This window comes from Peromyscus eremicus, chromosome 5 (genome assembly GCF_949786415.1).
Source record: "Peromyscus eremicus chromosome 5, PerEre_H2_v1, whole genome shotgun sequence".
In the NCBI taxonomy this organism is placed as follows: Eukaryota; Metazoa; Chordata; class Mammalia; order Rodentia; family Cricetidae; genus Peromyscus; species Peromyscus eremicus.
In genome coordinates, this window is record NC_081420.1 from 104,531,226 (window position 1) to 104,546,386 (window position 15,161).

General features: G+C 37.3%; 1 protein-coding gene and 1 non-coding gene across 2 annotated transcripts in view; one reads left to right on the forward strand and one right to left on the reverse strand.

Moving 5' to 3' along the window:
- Nucleotides 1-652: 652 nt before the first annotated feature.
- On the reverse strand, nt 653-755 carry LOC131912197 (U6 spliceosomal RNA). Its single transcript, XR_009379592.1, has one exon. It is a non-coding gene; the product is annotated as a U6 spliceosomal RNA (small nuclear RNA).
- Nucleotides 740-15,161, forward strand: part of Terb1 (telomere repeat binding bouquet formation protein 1) — a 52,968-nt gene continuing 38,546 nt past the window's right edge. The window contains exons 1-7 of the mRNA XM_059264235.1: nt 740-871; nt 7,493-7,603; nt 8,011-8,139; nt 9,214-9,345; nt 10,684-10,744; nt 10,831-10,946; nt 11,045-11,167. Of these exons, the coding sequence (XP_059120218.1) occupies nt 841-871; nt 7,493-7,603; nt 8,011-8,139; nt 9,214-9,345; nt 10,684-10,744; nt 10,831-10,946; nt 11,045-11,167 (703 nt within the window). The 5' untranslated portion in view covers nt 740-840. The remainder of the gene's footprint in view (nt 872-7,492; nt 7,604-8,010; nt 8,140-9,213; nt 9,346-10,683; nt 10,745-10,830; nt 10,947-11,044; nt 11,168-15,161) is intronic.

Sequence of the window (15,161 nt, forward strand, 5' to 3'; positions counted from 1 at the left end):
CCCAAATAAATCACACATGGAAGCTTATTTTCTTATAAATGCTGGGCCCTTAGCTTGGCTTGTTTCTTGCCAGCTTTTCTTAAATTCTGTTTACCTTTTGCCTCTGGGCTTTTTGTTTGTTTGTTTGTTTTGTTTTTCGAGACAGGGTTTCTCTGTAGCTTTGGACCTGTTCTGGATCTCACTCTGTAGACCAGGGTGGTCTCGAACTCACAGAGATCCACCTTTTCTTACTTCTGTATATCTTACTTTCACTCTTACTCTGTGGTGGCTGGCCCCTAGCAATCTCCTCTCCTTGTTCTCTTGCTCTTCTTTCCCTCCCAGATTTCTCCTATTTATTCTCTCTGCGTGCCAGCCCTTCCTATCCTTCCTCCTGCCTCACTATTGGCCATTCAGCTCTTTATTAGACCATCAGGTGTTTTAGACAGTAACACAGCTTCACAGAGTTAAACAAATGCAACATAAAAGAGTGGAACACATCTTTGCATCATTAAACAAATGTCCCACAGCATAAACAAATGTAACACATCTTAAAATAATAGTCTACAACACAGTGTGGCTTCACACTCATGATCCTTCTGCCACCCGCTTTCCTGCCTGAAGATTACAGACATGCACCATCATGCCTAGAATATTTCATGCTTGCAAATTTTTTTTTAACATGGACTTCTTCATGAATTTGTGTCTCATCCTTGTGAAGGAGCTGTACTAATCTTCTCTGTATCTTTCCAATTTTAGTATATGTGCTGCTGAAGCAAGCATACTGCCTAGAATATTTCTTAGAAGCTGATCTTACTAAAAATGCCCTATCTTCTAGATGAAATATAAGGAAAAAAGACAAGCATGGAAAGTGAGAACACAAAGAAAATACAAGGTGAGAAATCCGTGAATCATGTAGTTGGATTAGTTTTATATATTTTATAGTTGTGTAATTGTGAGTATTTTGTGTGTGTGTGTGTATCATATCTAACAGCCTCTAGAAAATGAAAAAATCATTCATCAATTTACATATGTGACACTATCTCTGGGAGACATGAACAAACATCTACTTAATTGCCAATAGACCAAAGTAAGGATATCACCAGATCCAACTTGCCAGTGAGTTTATTGGAGTTACTTATAGGCACATTGTGTGGAGTTATTTACAGAAGCAGAAATGACTCAAAGGGAGTTATATCATCAAAAGTCCACCCCAGCCTGAGTGACAGCTCATGAAAACTGCAGGCAGCTTGACAGGTTGTAAAGTATCTCTTTCAGGCAACCCAGTCGATCTCTCTCTCTTCCAAGTAGTTTAGTTGGTCTAAGCTTCTTTGAAGCAGCTCTTAGTCTGATGTTTCTCAGCAGTCCTTACCCTTTATATAACCTTGGGAAAGGAGGGGCCTAGCATATGAGGTTAGTATCAGGGACTTCCTGAATCTTCTAAGTTGTTTATTTCCTAACTTTTAAGGAGCCCTGTCCTGAGCCTTTTTTTTTTTTTTGGAAACAGGCTTCTCTGTGTAATAGTCCTGGCTGACCTGCAACTGTAGACCTAGATCTGTAGACCAGACTGGACTCGAACTCAGAGATCCACCTGTCTCTGCCTCCCAAGTGCTGAGATTGATTAAAGGTGCACCACCATGCCTGCCCCTCCCCCACTTTTTTGAGATAGGATTTCTCTGTAGTTCTGACTGTCTAGGAACTCACAATGTAGACCAGGCTGGCCTTGAACTCACAGAGGCCTGCCTCTGCCTCCCCAGTGCTGAGATTAAAGGTGTGCACCACCACTGCCCTGCTTCCATCCTGTATCTTAATGAACTTTCTTGCAAGATGGTATATTAATATGAAGGAAATTACTATGTCATAGCATACATATTGACACCTACTTTGTGCCTGTCATATAATTCCTGTCATAAGGAAGCAGACATAGGAAATATCATGCTGATACTTAGAGTGCCATATGAGCCAGGCATGGTGGATCATTGCCTTTAATCCCAGCACTTAGGAGCAGAGACAGACAGATCACTGAGTTCAAGGCCACTTGGTTTACATAGTTTTAGGCCAGCCAGGACTATATAGTGAGACTATTGGGGAGGGGGGACATAGATAGTTGATTTACTTGGCAGAATATGAAAGAACAATAGTCCCTAGACATGGTGGCTCATTATTGTGAGGGTGCTGTCAGCAATATAGATGGATATGTTTGTGATTGTCTACAGTGTCAAAATTGGCTTTTTGAGTCAGGCTTTCATGTGGTCCAAGCTGGCCTCAAGCTTCTTATGTGGCATAGGATGACCTTAAACTTCTGATCTACCTGCTCCCAAGCCTCAAGTGCTGGGATTATAGGTATTTGCTGTAATGACTGTTTTGTGTAGTGTTGGAGATTGAAATTGGAGCTTTTGAAATTGAAACTAGGCAAGTGTTCTACCAACTGAACTATATCCCCAACCCAGAATTTATTGACTATCAGCAAGTTCACAAGGTATAATGGCTTCATTGGCATTGATTTGCCACATAGTGCCACTTTAATTAATAGTCTGCCCAGGCAAAACCAGGTTCTGTTGTTCCAGTTTCAACTACTAATATTAACTCTCAGATCACACATTGCACATCACATAGTGAACCTGTTTGTCTATCTGACTACAAAAGGTTAAAGAGGCCTCAGGAGAGTTCAAGAAGTTTTGTTTTGGGGTTTTTGTTTGTTTTTATTTTTATTCTTTATTTTTCAAGGCAGGGTTTCTCTGTGTAGCCCTGGCTGTCCTGGAACCCACTTTGTAGAGCAGGCTGACCCTGAACTCAGAGATCTGCCTGCCTCCTAGTGCTGGGATTAAGTCATGCACCACTACACCAGGCTTCAAGAAGTTTTAAAGAGGCCTGAGAAGTAGAAGCTGGGAAGCTGTCTAGGGATGCAAAGATAATGAACGTGGCTCGAGGTCTGCTGTAGACCTTGCTGCTGTAGAGTCAGGTCTCTCCCAGGTACAGGTTTGAGAGGAACTATAGAAGTGAAGAGGTGGAGGCAGAAGGTGCAAAAGTTCATCTTTAGCTACATAGCAAGATTAAACCAGCCTGGGCCATATTAAGACTAGGTAGATAGGTAGATAGGTAGCAGGCTAAAGCTATTTGGAGGTTGGTGAGATGGCTCAGTGGGTAAAGATCATTAAACCTGACAACATGAGTTTGTTCTCCAGGATCCACATAGTAGAAGGAAAGAACCAACTCCCATAGTTATCTTCTGACCTCTACCCATCCCCATATATACTAATTTTAACAATTTTATGTATATGGGTATTTTGTTTGCATGTATATTCGCACCACTTGTATACCTAGTGCCCACAGAAGTTAGAAGGCTACATCAGATCCCCTGAAACTAGAGTTACAGACAGCTGTGAGCAGCCATGCAGATCCTGGGATCAATCTCAGAGGATGAACACAAATTCCTATTGAATATCTGGTTTGAAAATATTTCCTTCTAGCCGGGCGGTGGTGGCGCACGCCTTTAATCCCAGCACTCGGGAGGCAGAGCCAGGCGAATCTCTGTGAGTTCGAGGCCAGCCTGGGCTACCAAGTGAGTTCCAGGAAAGGCGCAAAGCTACACAGAGAAACTCTGTCTCGAAAAACCAAAAAAGAAAAAAAAAAAATATTTCCTTCTAGATTGAGCTGCTTTTGCATTCTACATAAATCTACATAGCAGTTTTAAAATTTAAGCCAGGTATGATGGTGAGCATGCCTTTAATCCCAGCCCTGGAGAAGTAGAGGCAGGCAGATCTCTGCATGTTCAAGTCCAGACTGGTCTATATAGTGAGACCCTGTCTAAAACAAACAAACAAAAAACAACAACAAAAACCAGCCAGATGGTGGTAGTGCATACCCTTAATACCAGCACTCAGGAGGCAAGGAGACAGAGGCAGGTGGATCTCTATGAGTTCAAGGCCAGCCTGGTCTACAGAGCAAGTTCCAGGACAACCAGGGCTACACAGAAACACTGTCTTGGAAACAAAGACAAAACAAAATAAAAATTTAAAATTTTAGGTCTATTTTGCCATGTTTTCTTTTATTGCTTGTTGCTTTTGGTATTGTGTGCACTTCAGTTTTTATTTGTTTTTTTCTTTGAGAATTGAAGAAACTAGGTTGCTCAGCCCAAAAAAGGTTAAATCAAGTTGAAATGTGATAATTGTATATGAAAGAAGGTACTTTGGCTAAAAAGGGAAAGAGCACATGATAGGAAATCTTTTTTTAAAAAATAATTTATTTATTTGTATTTTATGTGCATTGGTGTTTTGCCTACATGTATATCTGTATGACGGTGCTGGATCCTCTGTACCCAGAACTATAGGCAGTGTGAGCTGCCATGTGGGTGCTGGGAATTGAACCTGGGTCCTCTGGAAGAGCAGCCAGTGCTCTTAACCTCTGAGCCATCTCTCCAGTCCCATGATAGGAAATCTTAAAGTCTGAGGAAGAAGTGCTGAAGGGAATGGAGGAGTAAGTTCTACATAATGCCCAGAACTGAAAAGTACCATACCCTATTTGAAATTTTCTTTGGCGTGTTGTTAATGTGACATTAATATCCATACAAACTTACTATCTCATTGATTTGTTAATGTATACAATAATCATGAATAAATGTTGGCTTTTGCCCATAGTCAACTCAGTAATAACGTTTGTACTATATATTGTTCCTAACAAATTACATAACGGGGCTGGAGAGATGGCTCAGCAGTTAAGAGCACTGGCTGCTCTTCTAGAGGACCCTGGTTCAATTTCTAGGACCCTGGTTCAATTTCCAGCACCCCACTGCAGCTCACAACTGTCTGTAACTCCAGTTCCAGGGATTCTGGTATCCTCACACAGACATATATGCAGAAAAAACACCAATGCACATAAAAACTAAATTTAAAGAATTGCATCACAAATTGTCTCATTGAAACAAATTGCCAGGTAATTTTTTTAAAGTAGGAGACTAAATAGTGATTGATATATCATAGATTTTTGTAGTATGGGCCTTTTTATTTTTAAGTCTACCATTGTAAATGTTAGTTCAAGACTTATGTCAAAGAAGGCAAGATGGTTCAACTGGTAAATGCACTTGCTGCCACGTCTGACAACCTGAGTTTGATCCCTGGGACCCACATGGTAGAAGAGAACAGATTCCTACATTATCCTCTGACTTCTGCATGTGCCTCCTTATAAATAAATAAATGAATGAATAATTTAATGTAATAAAATATTTTTAAAGCCAAAATAAAAGAAATAAAAACTTTAAAAAACAAAACAACACCTATAAATCATTTAATTTACCTAGTAAAAGGATTTGAGTTTAGTTTGATATGTTATGTTGACTGACTTTCAGTATAACATGTCTTTCAAATAAGAAATCCATGCTGTATTCCTTGGATAAACCAACTTGTGCAATGATATATTGGTGTTTTTGTTTTTTTTTGTTGTTGTTGTTGTTGTTTTTTTGGTTTTTTCGAGACAGGGTTTCTCTGTGTAGCTTTGCGCCTTTCCTGGAACTCACTTGGTAGTCCAGGCTGGCCTCGAACTCACAGAGATGCACCTGGCTCTGCCTCCCGAGTGCTGGGATTAAAGGCGTGCGCCACCACTGCCTGGCCTGATATATTGTTAATATACCATTATTAATATATTGTCAACTTACTAAAATAGTAGATTTTTTTTTTGCATGTATGTTCATGAGGGATATTGGTCTATAGTTTTCTCTTTCTAATGGTTTTGGTTTTGATACAAAGGTAATGCCTGTAGCATGAATCTTAAAGAGTCTTATTAATAAAATCAAACCTGAGCCAGGTATTGGGGTGAGTGCTGGAAGATCAGAGAAGCAGAACAAGCCACAGCTACCTCACCTTGCCAATTCCTCAGCTGATCCTGTTTCCTCAGACTGGAAACCTCTGAGTCCTCATCCAGAATGAATCTCAGCTGAACTGCTGCTCAAAAGCCTAGAAGCTTAACCAGCCAAAAGCTTCTAGTTCTTGATCTTCATGCCTTATATACCTTTCTGCTACCTGCCATCACTCCCTGGGATTAAAAGCTCACTTCTTGGGATTAAAGGCATGTGTCACCATGCCTGGCTGTTTTCAATGTGGCCTTGAACTCACAGAGATCCAAAGGGATTTCTGCCTCTGGAATGCTAGGATTAAAGGTGTGAGTGCCACCATTTTCTAGCCTCTGTGTCTAGTGGCTGTTCCGTTCTCTGACCCCAGATAAGTTTATTAGGGTGTACAATATTTTGGGGAACACAATACCACCACAAATGCCAACCTCAAAATAAGTTGGGAAGCCAGGCATAGTGGTGTGCCCCTGATTACTGAAGAGGCTGAAGCATGAGGATCTTAAGTTTGAGATCAGTGTAGAGTATAGTAAAACCTACTTTTTAATTAGGAAATAACCTTTGAGGTACTATTTAACCTTTTAGATACTATTTCTTCTTTAAATGTTTGGTGGAGTTTTCAAATGAAATCATCTGAAACTGGAATTTTCATTGTGGGAAGCTTTGTAACTATGATTTCAGCTTCTTAAATATATTACTCAGATAATCTGTTTTTGGATGTGGGTGGATGAAAGCAATTTTTTTCTATTTTATCTAAGTCATTGAATCTGTGTGAAATTGTGCATAATACTTCCTTTTGAATATCTTCAGACTCTGTAGTGGTTATTTATTTATAGTATCTCTCTCTGTAGCTTAGGCTCGACTGGAACTCACTATATAGCCCTTGAATTTGTGGAAATCCTTCTGCCTCAGTCTCCTAAATGCTGGGATTATAGGTGTGAGCCATCATACTTGGCTCTTCCCTCATTTAATATTGGTAATTTGTGTCTGTACTCATTTATCAAATTAGTCTGGCTAGAGAACTATCAGTTTTATCAATCTTTTTAAAGAACCTTCTCTTTTTAGTTTTTAAATTTATTTTTATGTGTATAGATGTTTTGCTTGCATATATATTTGTCCATGCCTGATGCCTGAGTGAAGTCAGAAGACAGCATTGGATCCCCTGAGACTAGATTACAGACAATTGTGATCTGTCATGTGTAGATGTTGGGAATTGAACCCTGGTCCTCTGTAGGGCAACCAGTGCTCTTAACCACTGAGCCATCTCTTTGGTCTCACTCTTTCATTTTTCTGTTTCACTGACTTCAGCTTTTGTCTGTATAGTTTTTTTTTTTTTTCTCCTTGCTCACTTTGGGCTGAGTTTGCTCTTTTTCTAGTTTCTTAAGATGGAAGCTAAGGTCATTGATTTAGCAACCATTTTCTTTTCTAATATAGGCATTTAGTACTAGACATTTCCTCATAAATATGCTTCATTAGCATCCTATAAATTCTAATATTTTGTATTGTCATTTAAAATATCAGTTCACTTAAAATATCTTAAGTATATCTTTCTTAGATTATAAAGCAAATATATGCTTATTATTTTAAAAACATTTCAAAGGTGTGCAATTATGAAATAGAATTTGAATTATTGATCTTTGAAAGAAAACTGGTTTTAAAATAATTTTTCTCTGGTAGAAATGAAGACTGACCTGAATTTACTGTTAGAATGTCTGAAGTATCACATGGGCAACCCTTTGTCACAAAAGGAAGTTTTGATCACTATTCATTCAGTTTGTCAACAAAACAGTAAGACATAATAATGAACTTTATTCATAATTCTATTCTTTTTCTTTCTCTTTCCCTCTTTCTCCTTCCCTCCCTCCATCTCTCTCTCTCTCTGTCTATGCTTCCCTCTCCCTCTCTTCTTCCTCTCTCTTTCTTTTATCTCATTTCCTGAAGTAACTACACAGGCTGGTGTCTAACTCTTGATCCTCCTGACAGTCTCCCCAGCACTGGGACTGCACGCATGTACCACCACAACCCATGACCCACTCTGATTCCAGTTTTGTACTACTGTAATATACTAATATGCATGGCTGTTTCTCTTCTTCTTAATGTATGTTATATTACTTTATCCATTTGATTGTCTTATCCTTAACAGTATAATCAAAGTAATTTTAATTTCTATCTTGTTTTATCTGCAAACCCTACAGGTGATGCAGGTGTTTATTTCCGGGAAATTGGTGGTTTGATGTTTGTAAAAAATCTTGCAAAGTCAAGTGAGCATAGCATGGTAAAAGAAGCAGCCTTATACACATTAGGATCTATTGCAGAAGAAAATGGTAAAATAGAAAATTTTATTTTTATGTCCTTAATTTTAAATACTTAAAATGTTTTCTCTTTATTTAAAGGTGAATGCCACCACACCTGGCTTGACTCTCATTTTTTAGGGTTATTTTGTTTGTTTCCAATGGGGTTCTTTTCTTTTTTGAGTCAAGGTTACTATAAAGTACAGGCTGGCCTTGAATGCAAAGTTCTCCTGTTTTGCTTCCTAAGTATTGGGATTGCAGCATGCTTAGTGTTATTTTTGAGCTAAGAAGATTTTGCACCTCCAAAAGTCTTCATAAATATCATAGATATTGCCTGACCCTCTGTTTTCCAAAGTACATATCTGAATTTTTTTAAGTTTTTTTCTTGCTTTGTTTTTTCTAGTCTTCTCACTTGGCCTCACTTTTTACTTTACTTGGTCTGATTTGCATTTATTTGGTTAGGATTTTATTGGCAATTCTAGAGTATTTTAATGTTTGCTTTGGAGCTTAGACCAAGTCATTTTGATTAAGATAGTGCTGATTTGTGACTGGCTACCTGGCTGAGTAGTTAAAGGTGCTTGTCTAAGTTTGATGTATGGAACTCATATGAAGGAAAGAGAGAAATAACTCCCATAAGTTGTGCTTTGACCCATAAGAGCATTGTGGCATGTCTGCACCTGTGGGTGGGCACACACACTCATGCATGTGTGCATACACACAAGTAAATAAATAAATGTAATTTAAAAAAATTTTTAAGGGGTGCTGGAGAGATGGCTCAGCGGTTAAGAGCACTGACTACTCTTTCAGAGGACTGATGTTCTACTCCCAGCAACCATATGGCAGCTCAGAGCTGTCTGTGACTACAGTTCCAGAGTACCCAACACCCATGGCAAAACACCAATGCATATAGAATAAATAAAAAATTTAAAAAAAATGCTCATTTGGTCTGTTAAGCACATATCAAGTTTTCATAAATTTTATTGTTTCTAATATATGTCGGTTAAATGACATCTAGTTAAGAAGCATCCCTAGTTCAACAACTTTGTATTTTGTTCCATGTATTTTTGTGCTAATATATTAAAATGAAAATTGTATTTTATGTTTCAGTTTACTGTCAGCAAACTTTGTGTACTTCAGAATTATTTCAAGATTTAACTTTGCTCTTATCTAATGATGATTCAAACACAAATTTGAAAAGAATGTCCATCTATGTTCTTTTGGTTCTGGTTTCAAATAATAGTAAGTATGTTCTCTAATGAATGTTTAAAAATATCTTATGGAATATTCACTAATACTTTTATTGTAGTCATTCTTGTTATATAGGTGCCTTTATGTTTTTAGACAATTTCACTATGTAGACTATGGAGATCGACCTGCCTCTGCTTCCCAAATGTATTAGTGACTTTCTAATCTCATTAACATGCAAGAGATACTAGCTCTAAGGAAGGAATTAATAGTATATGTTAATCACTTGATATTTGTTAATTTTAAGAAATAGTAAAGTGATTTGTACTACTTAATCTTTAAAAAGAAAACAAATATTTAATAAATTGGTTGACTTTTCACTGAACCGATCATTTTGTTGTAAGATTTACTGTATTAGACCCCAATGGCATTGATCTTGGGATAATTTTAGATTTATTGAAAAGCTGAAAATGTAGTATAAGTGTCCATGTGTACCTGTTAGGACTTTGCGTGTGTATGTTTGTACATATGCATGTGGAGTGTGTTTGGTGCAGAAGCTGGAGATTGATATGGGGTATCTCCCTCAATCAGTTTCCACCTCTTGTTTTTGAGACAGGGTCTCTCACTGAATCTGACTAGACTGACTGCCCAGCAAGCCCCAGGGATCAGACACAATGTACTGTGCCTGGCTTTTTATTAATTTTTTACATGAGTGCTGAGGATCAAACTCAGTTCCTTATGCTGCCACTTTATTGACTGATCAATCTACCCAACCTCTTCATTTTTTAAAAACTTCCTTCATTTAATTCTTGAAATTGTTAGGTACTTGAATTGCTTCTAGATTGTTTTTTCTACTTTGGAAAACCTGAAAAAGATTTGTATTTTTTCTGCTTTGGAGATTCTTTTCATATAGTAACAGAACTATAACTAAAGCATTTTATAATTTTTAGAGGAAAAATAAAGCTGTAAGTTGCTAAGCATAGTATATTTTCCATAATAAAATGGCTTGTAGGAGTTTTTTAAAAAATCAAAATTTTATGTGTATGGATGTTTTGCCTATGTGTATATCTGTACACTAACTATGTGCATGCCTGGTACCCACAAAGACCATAAGAGGACATCAGATCCCTTGGAACTGGAGTTGTAAGCCACCATGTGGGTGCTGGGAATTGATCTCAGGTCCTCTGGAAGAATAGAAAGTTCTCTTAACTGCTGAGCCATCTCTCCATCCCCTTGATTGTAGGTTTTCTTTTTTTCCTACTGTAATTCTGTATACTTTGTAATACTTTAAAGTAGCTTGCAAGCTAATTAAAATATTTTAAATGTCTTAATTTTTATAAAATTATTTTTAAATAAAAGTTATATTCTTGTAATATATGGCTATTTTTAAAGGGAATGGACAAACGCTTGTAAGAGAAACAGGTTGTATTGAAGTTCTGTCACAGTTGTTCAGGTAAGTAAAAAAAAGTCTTATTATTCATTGTTTAGGACATTAGTGCATTTATAATAATTTACTACCTTTTCTTTTTAACCCAATAGGACAGTTCTTTCAAATTATGAGTTGAATTTGTCAGATAATAATGTTTTCCAGAGTTATCTGTTGTGGTCTTCAGTGTGTAGTACTCTGTGTGTCTGTGTCAACAATCCTCAAAATGGTAATTATTTCAACTATTTAAATACAAATATAAAAACAAATGGTGACTGTTATTCTGCAAAAGTCTAATTAAAACATGGTTGGCTTTCCTCCTTTCAGATGAGAATCAAATGCTTTGTTGTTCACTTTTTCCATATGCTAATGAATGGCTAATGAATTGTATGAAACCTGAGATAATTCGCCCTATATGCTCATTTATTGGACTTACTCTTGCAAATAATAGTAAGTATTCATTATTTTCTAGGTTGTACATTAAGAACTGTATTTCAAAGCATTACAAAAACTATTAAACTCAATGAGTTTGATGCTTCTAGTTGTACCATTTTGGATATATTTAAACTTGTTTTGTTTTGTTTGAGAAAGGGTCTCACTGTATAGCCCTGGCTAGCCTGGAACTCACTATATAGACTAGGCTGGCTTCAAACAGATACTGACCTTCCTCTGCCTTGAGTTCTTGGCTAGACTTTAGAAGATAACACAATCTTGGAAGTAGATATTACTAGGAGGACATTGGAAAGATGGTGACAGCAGCATTGTTATTTCTTGGGAGGTGGGGTTTGAGAATGGTCTCCTGTAGCCCAGACTGGCTTATAGATCTCTCTTTATAACGAAAGATGACCTTGAGTTCATGATCCTTCTTCCATACCTCCTAAGTTGTGGAAATATAAATATGAACCACTATTCGCATCCTGCAATATAGTTTGTTTTGTTTTTAACCTTTCTAAATACCCTCATAAAACAATGCAATGAAATAATGAAACTAAAACCCCACAGGATGTACAATCTAACCAAAATGGAATTAAATTAGAAATGAAAAAAAAAATCATGGGGTCATTGAGATGGCTCAGTCTGTAAAGGCTCTTTAATATGATGCAAGTCTGATGATCCTCAGAACCTACATTAAGGTGCAAGGAGAGAAATGACTCTACAAAATTGTTCTCTGACCACTATAGTGCATGTGCATGTATGTGTGTGTGTTTATACACACACAACTCCATTATAATAAATACAACTTTTTATATTTAATACTTACCCTTTTTAAAAAAATTAAAATATACCAAAATAAAATATATAAGATAAAAACTATAACATCAGAGTTGGGCAAGACAAAGAAACAGGAGGAAATGAATCCAAGAGAAGGCACAAGAATCAGAGACCCACTTGGTTTCTTACTCAGGAATCCCATAAAAATGCTAAAGCCATAGTATATATTCAGAGGACCTGGTTCAGACCTGTGCAGATCCTGTACATGCTGCTTCAGTTTCTGTGAGTACATATGAGCTTTGCTCATGTTGATTCAGAGGGCCTTGTTTTCTTGGTGTCCTCTATCCTTTGGATCTTATACTTTTTCCACTTCTTCTTCCTAGGGGTATCCTGAGTCCTGAGGGGAGGGATTTGGTAGAGAGATCCTGTTTAGGGCTGAGTATTCCAAAGTCTCTCTGTCTCTGCATAATGTCTGGCTATGGGTCTCTGCAGGAGGAAGCTTTTCTACTGATAGCTAAGCAAGGCACTGGTCTGCTTCCCTGGTCAGAGCATAAATACAATTTTTAAAAATAAATGAACAAAAGAAAAAAACCTTGAAAAGATGACTGATAGCCAAATATGTGGTTATTAAAAACTTGGATTTCTGGAGGTTGTGGAAAGCTGAGGAATAAGGATGGCTGAAAGTTCATACTCATCTGGGTTACATATATAGTGAGTTTCTGGCCAGACTAGGCTACAGTGTGATGCACTATCTTCAACCTCCCCAACTCACCCCCCTACAAAAGATCTAAATTATCAATCTAAATTACCATGAAAAGTGACATCACTAAAGATTATGTTTCCTTGTTTTTATTTGATGTGTATGAGTGTTTGTCTGCATGTATGCCTGTGTACTACATGTATGCCTGGTGCCATTGGAGGCCAGCAGAGGGAGTTAGATTCCACGGGATTGGAGATACAGACAGTTATGAGCTATCTTTTGAGTGCTAGGAATCAAACCTGTGTCTGCTGGAAGAGCAGACAGTTCTCTTAACTGCTGAGCCAGCTCTCCATCCCTCACTCAAGAACTATCAGAGTTTAACAAAATAATAGTAGAAACAGTTTTATACCATGCAATTAGACAATTCTAATGAATTGGGCAAATTCTTTAGAAATATAGAAATTACTAGAACTTACTCCAAAGAAATAGATAACTTGAATATTCCTCTATTGGTTTTGTTTGTTCTTTTCTTATTTTTTGTTTTTGAAGTTTTTTTTTTTTTTCTTAATTTTGATGAGTATGAGTGTTTGCTTGTATGCCCATATGTACTATGCCTTTGGAGACCAGAAGAGGGTGTAAATGCCCCTGGAATTGGAGTTGCAGTTGTGAGCTGCCATGTGGGTGCTGGGAACTGAACTAATGTCCCCTCTCTTCAAGAGGAGAGAGTTCTCATAACCAATGAGCCATCTCTCCAGCCCCATGTTTGTTATTTTTTTTTTCCCGAGACAGGGTTTCTCTGTGTAGCTTTGCACTTTTCCTGGAACTCGCTTTGGAGACCAGGCTGGCCTCGAACTCACAGAAATCCGCCTGGCTCTGCCTCCCAAGTGCTGGGATTAAAGGTGTGCGCCACCACCACCCGGCTTGTTATTTTTTTTTTAAGACAGGGTTTTATGTAGCTCAGGCTAGCTTTGAACTTGCTGTGTAGCTGAGACTGGCCTTGAACTGGTTCTTCCCTTCCACTTCTTGAGTGGTAAGATTACAGGTGTGTGCTACCACACCTGACTCCATAGTTATATATCAAAGAGACAGAATTCATAAATTAAAGTTGTAATAAATATAGGAGAATTTCAAAGCCTGATAATTTTACTGGTGAATTCTACTTTTTGGAAAAAGCCCCAAAAAAATTCTACATAAATTATTCCTAGAAATAGAAGTGGAATAAACACTTACAAATACGTTCTATAAGGCTAGCATTACACCCAAGCTGAAAGAAGCCTTTACAACAAAATTATAGGTCAATATCTATTATGCACATAGAAATAAAAATACTGTTTGTTTATATGAGATAGAGCCTCATATAATCTGCTTGGCTTCAAATTCTCTATGTAGTCAAGGATAACCTTGAACTCCTGAACTTCTGCCTCTACCCCCCAAATGCTGGAATTACAAATGTGCACCATCATTCTTGGTTTATGTGCTGCTAAGAGTTGAACTCACTAATCTGTGGGTGCTTGACAAGCATTCTAACCAATTCTGAGTTATGTTCCCAGTCTTAGATATAAAAATATTAATAATATTTAAATATCAAATCAGGATGATTACCATCAGTTTGAGACTATCCTGATCTACATAAGGAGTTCCAGGCTAGTATGAGTTCAAAAAGTATTTTCTAAAAATTTAACCGTGTGGAGAAAAGATAATACATTATGACTAAATGGCCTATCTCAAAGAAGTGCAAGATTGGTTTAACATTATAAAACCATAAATCACAGGTTAGAAAAAAGAACTATATGATAATCTTAATAATTAGAGGAAAAGTATTATGCATAATATATGTCTTCTTAATAAGAACTCTTGGTAAACTAGGAATGGAAGGGAACATACTTAATGTGATAAAGGGCTATATATAATGCTACATGTAACTGCTATTCTCATTATTTTTATTTAATATTTTATTAGATATTCCTAGCCAGTGAAGTAAGACAAGAAAAATGAAATAAAATTCATAGAGATCAAAATGAAGGAATTTTCCCATAAATGATGTGATAGTATCACATCCAGATACACAACTATAGCTAATAGTGATTTTAGGTAGATTGCAGGGTGTAAGGACACACAAAATCAATATGTCCCAACAAATTATTGGAACCTCAAACTGTCATTTGTGTCTGTTTGTTGGGGGTGTATGCTTGCATTAATATATGGCTGCAGGTACACTTCCTTGTGTATTCCAATGTGGAGGTCAAGGAATAACTTTGGGTATATTCCTCTGTCACTCTCTACCATACTTTTTGAGACAAGGTCTCTCACTGAAATTGGAGCTTTTTGTTTCAGCTAGACTTACTGACCAGCAAGCCCCTGAAACCTGCCTGTCTTTGCCTCCCTAGCATTGGGGCTCTAGGTACACAGTGCCTTGGCCAGCTTTGATGTAGTTATTGGTGATCTGAACTCAGATCCTCATGTTTGCTGGCAAGTGCTTTACCCATTGTGCCATTTCCCCAGCCCCCATCATTTATAATAGTATACTTAAAA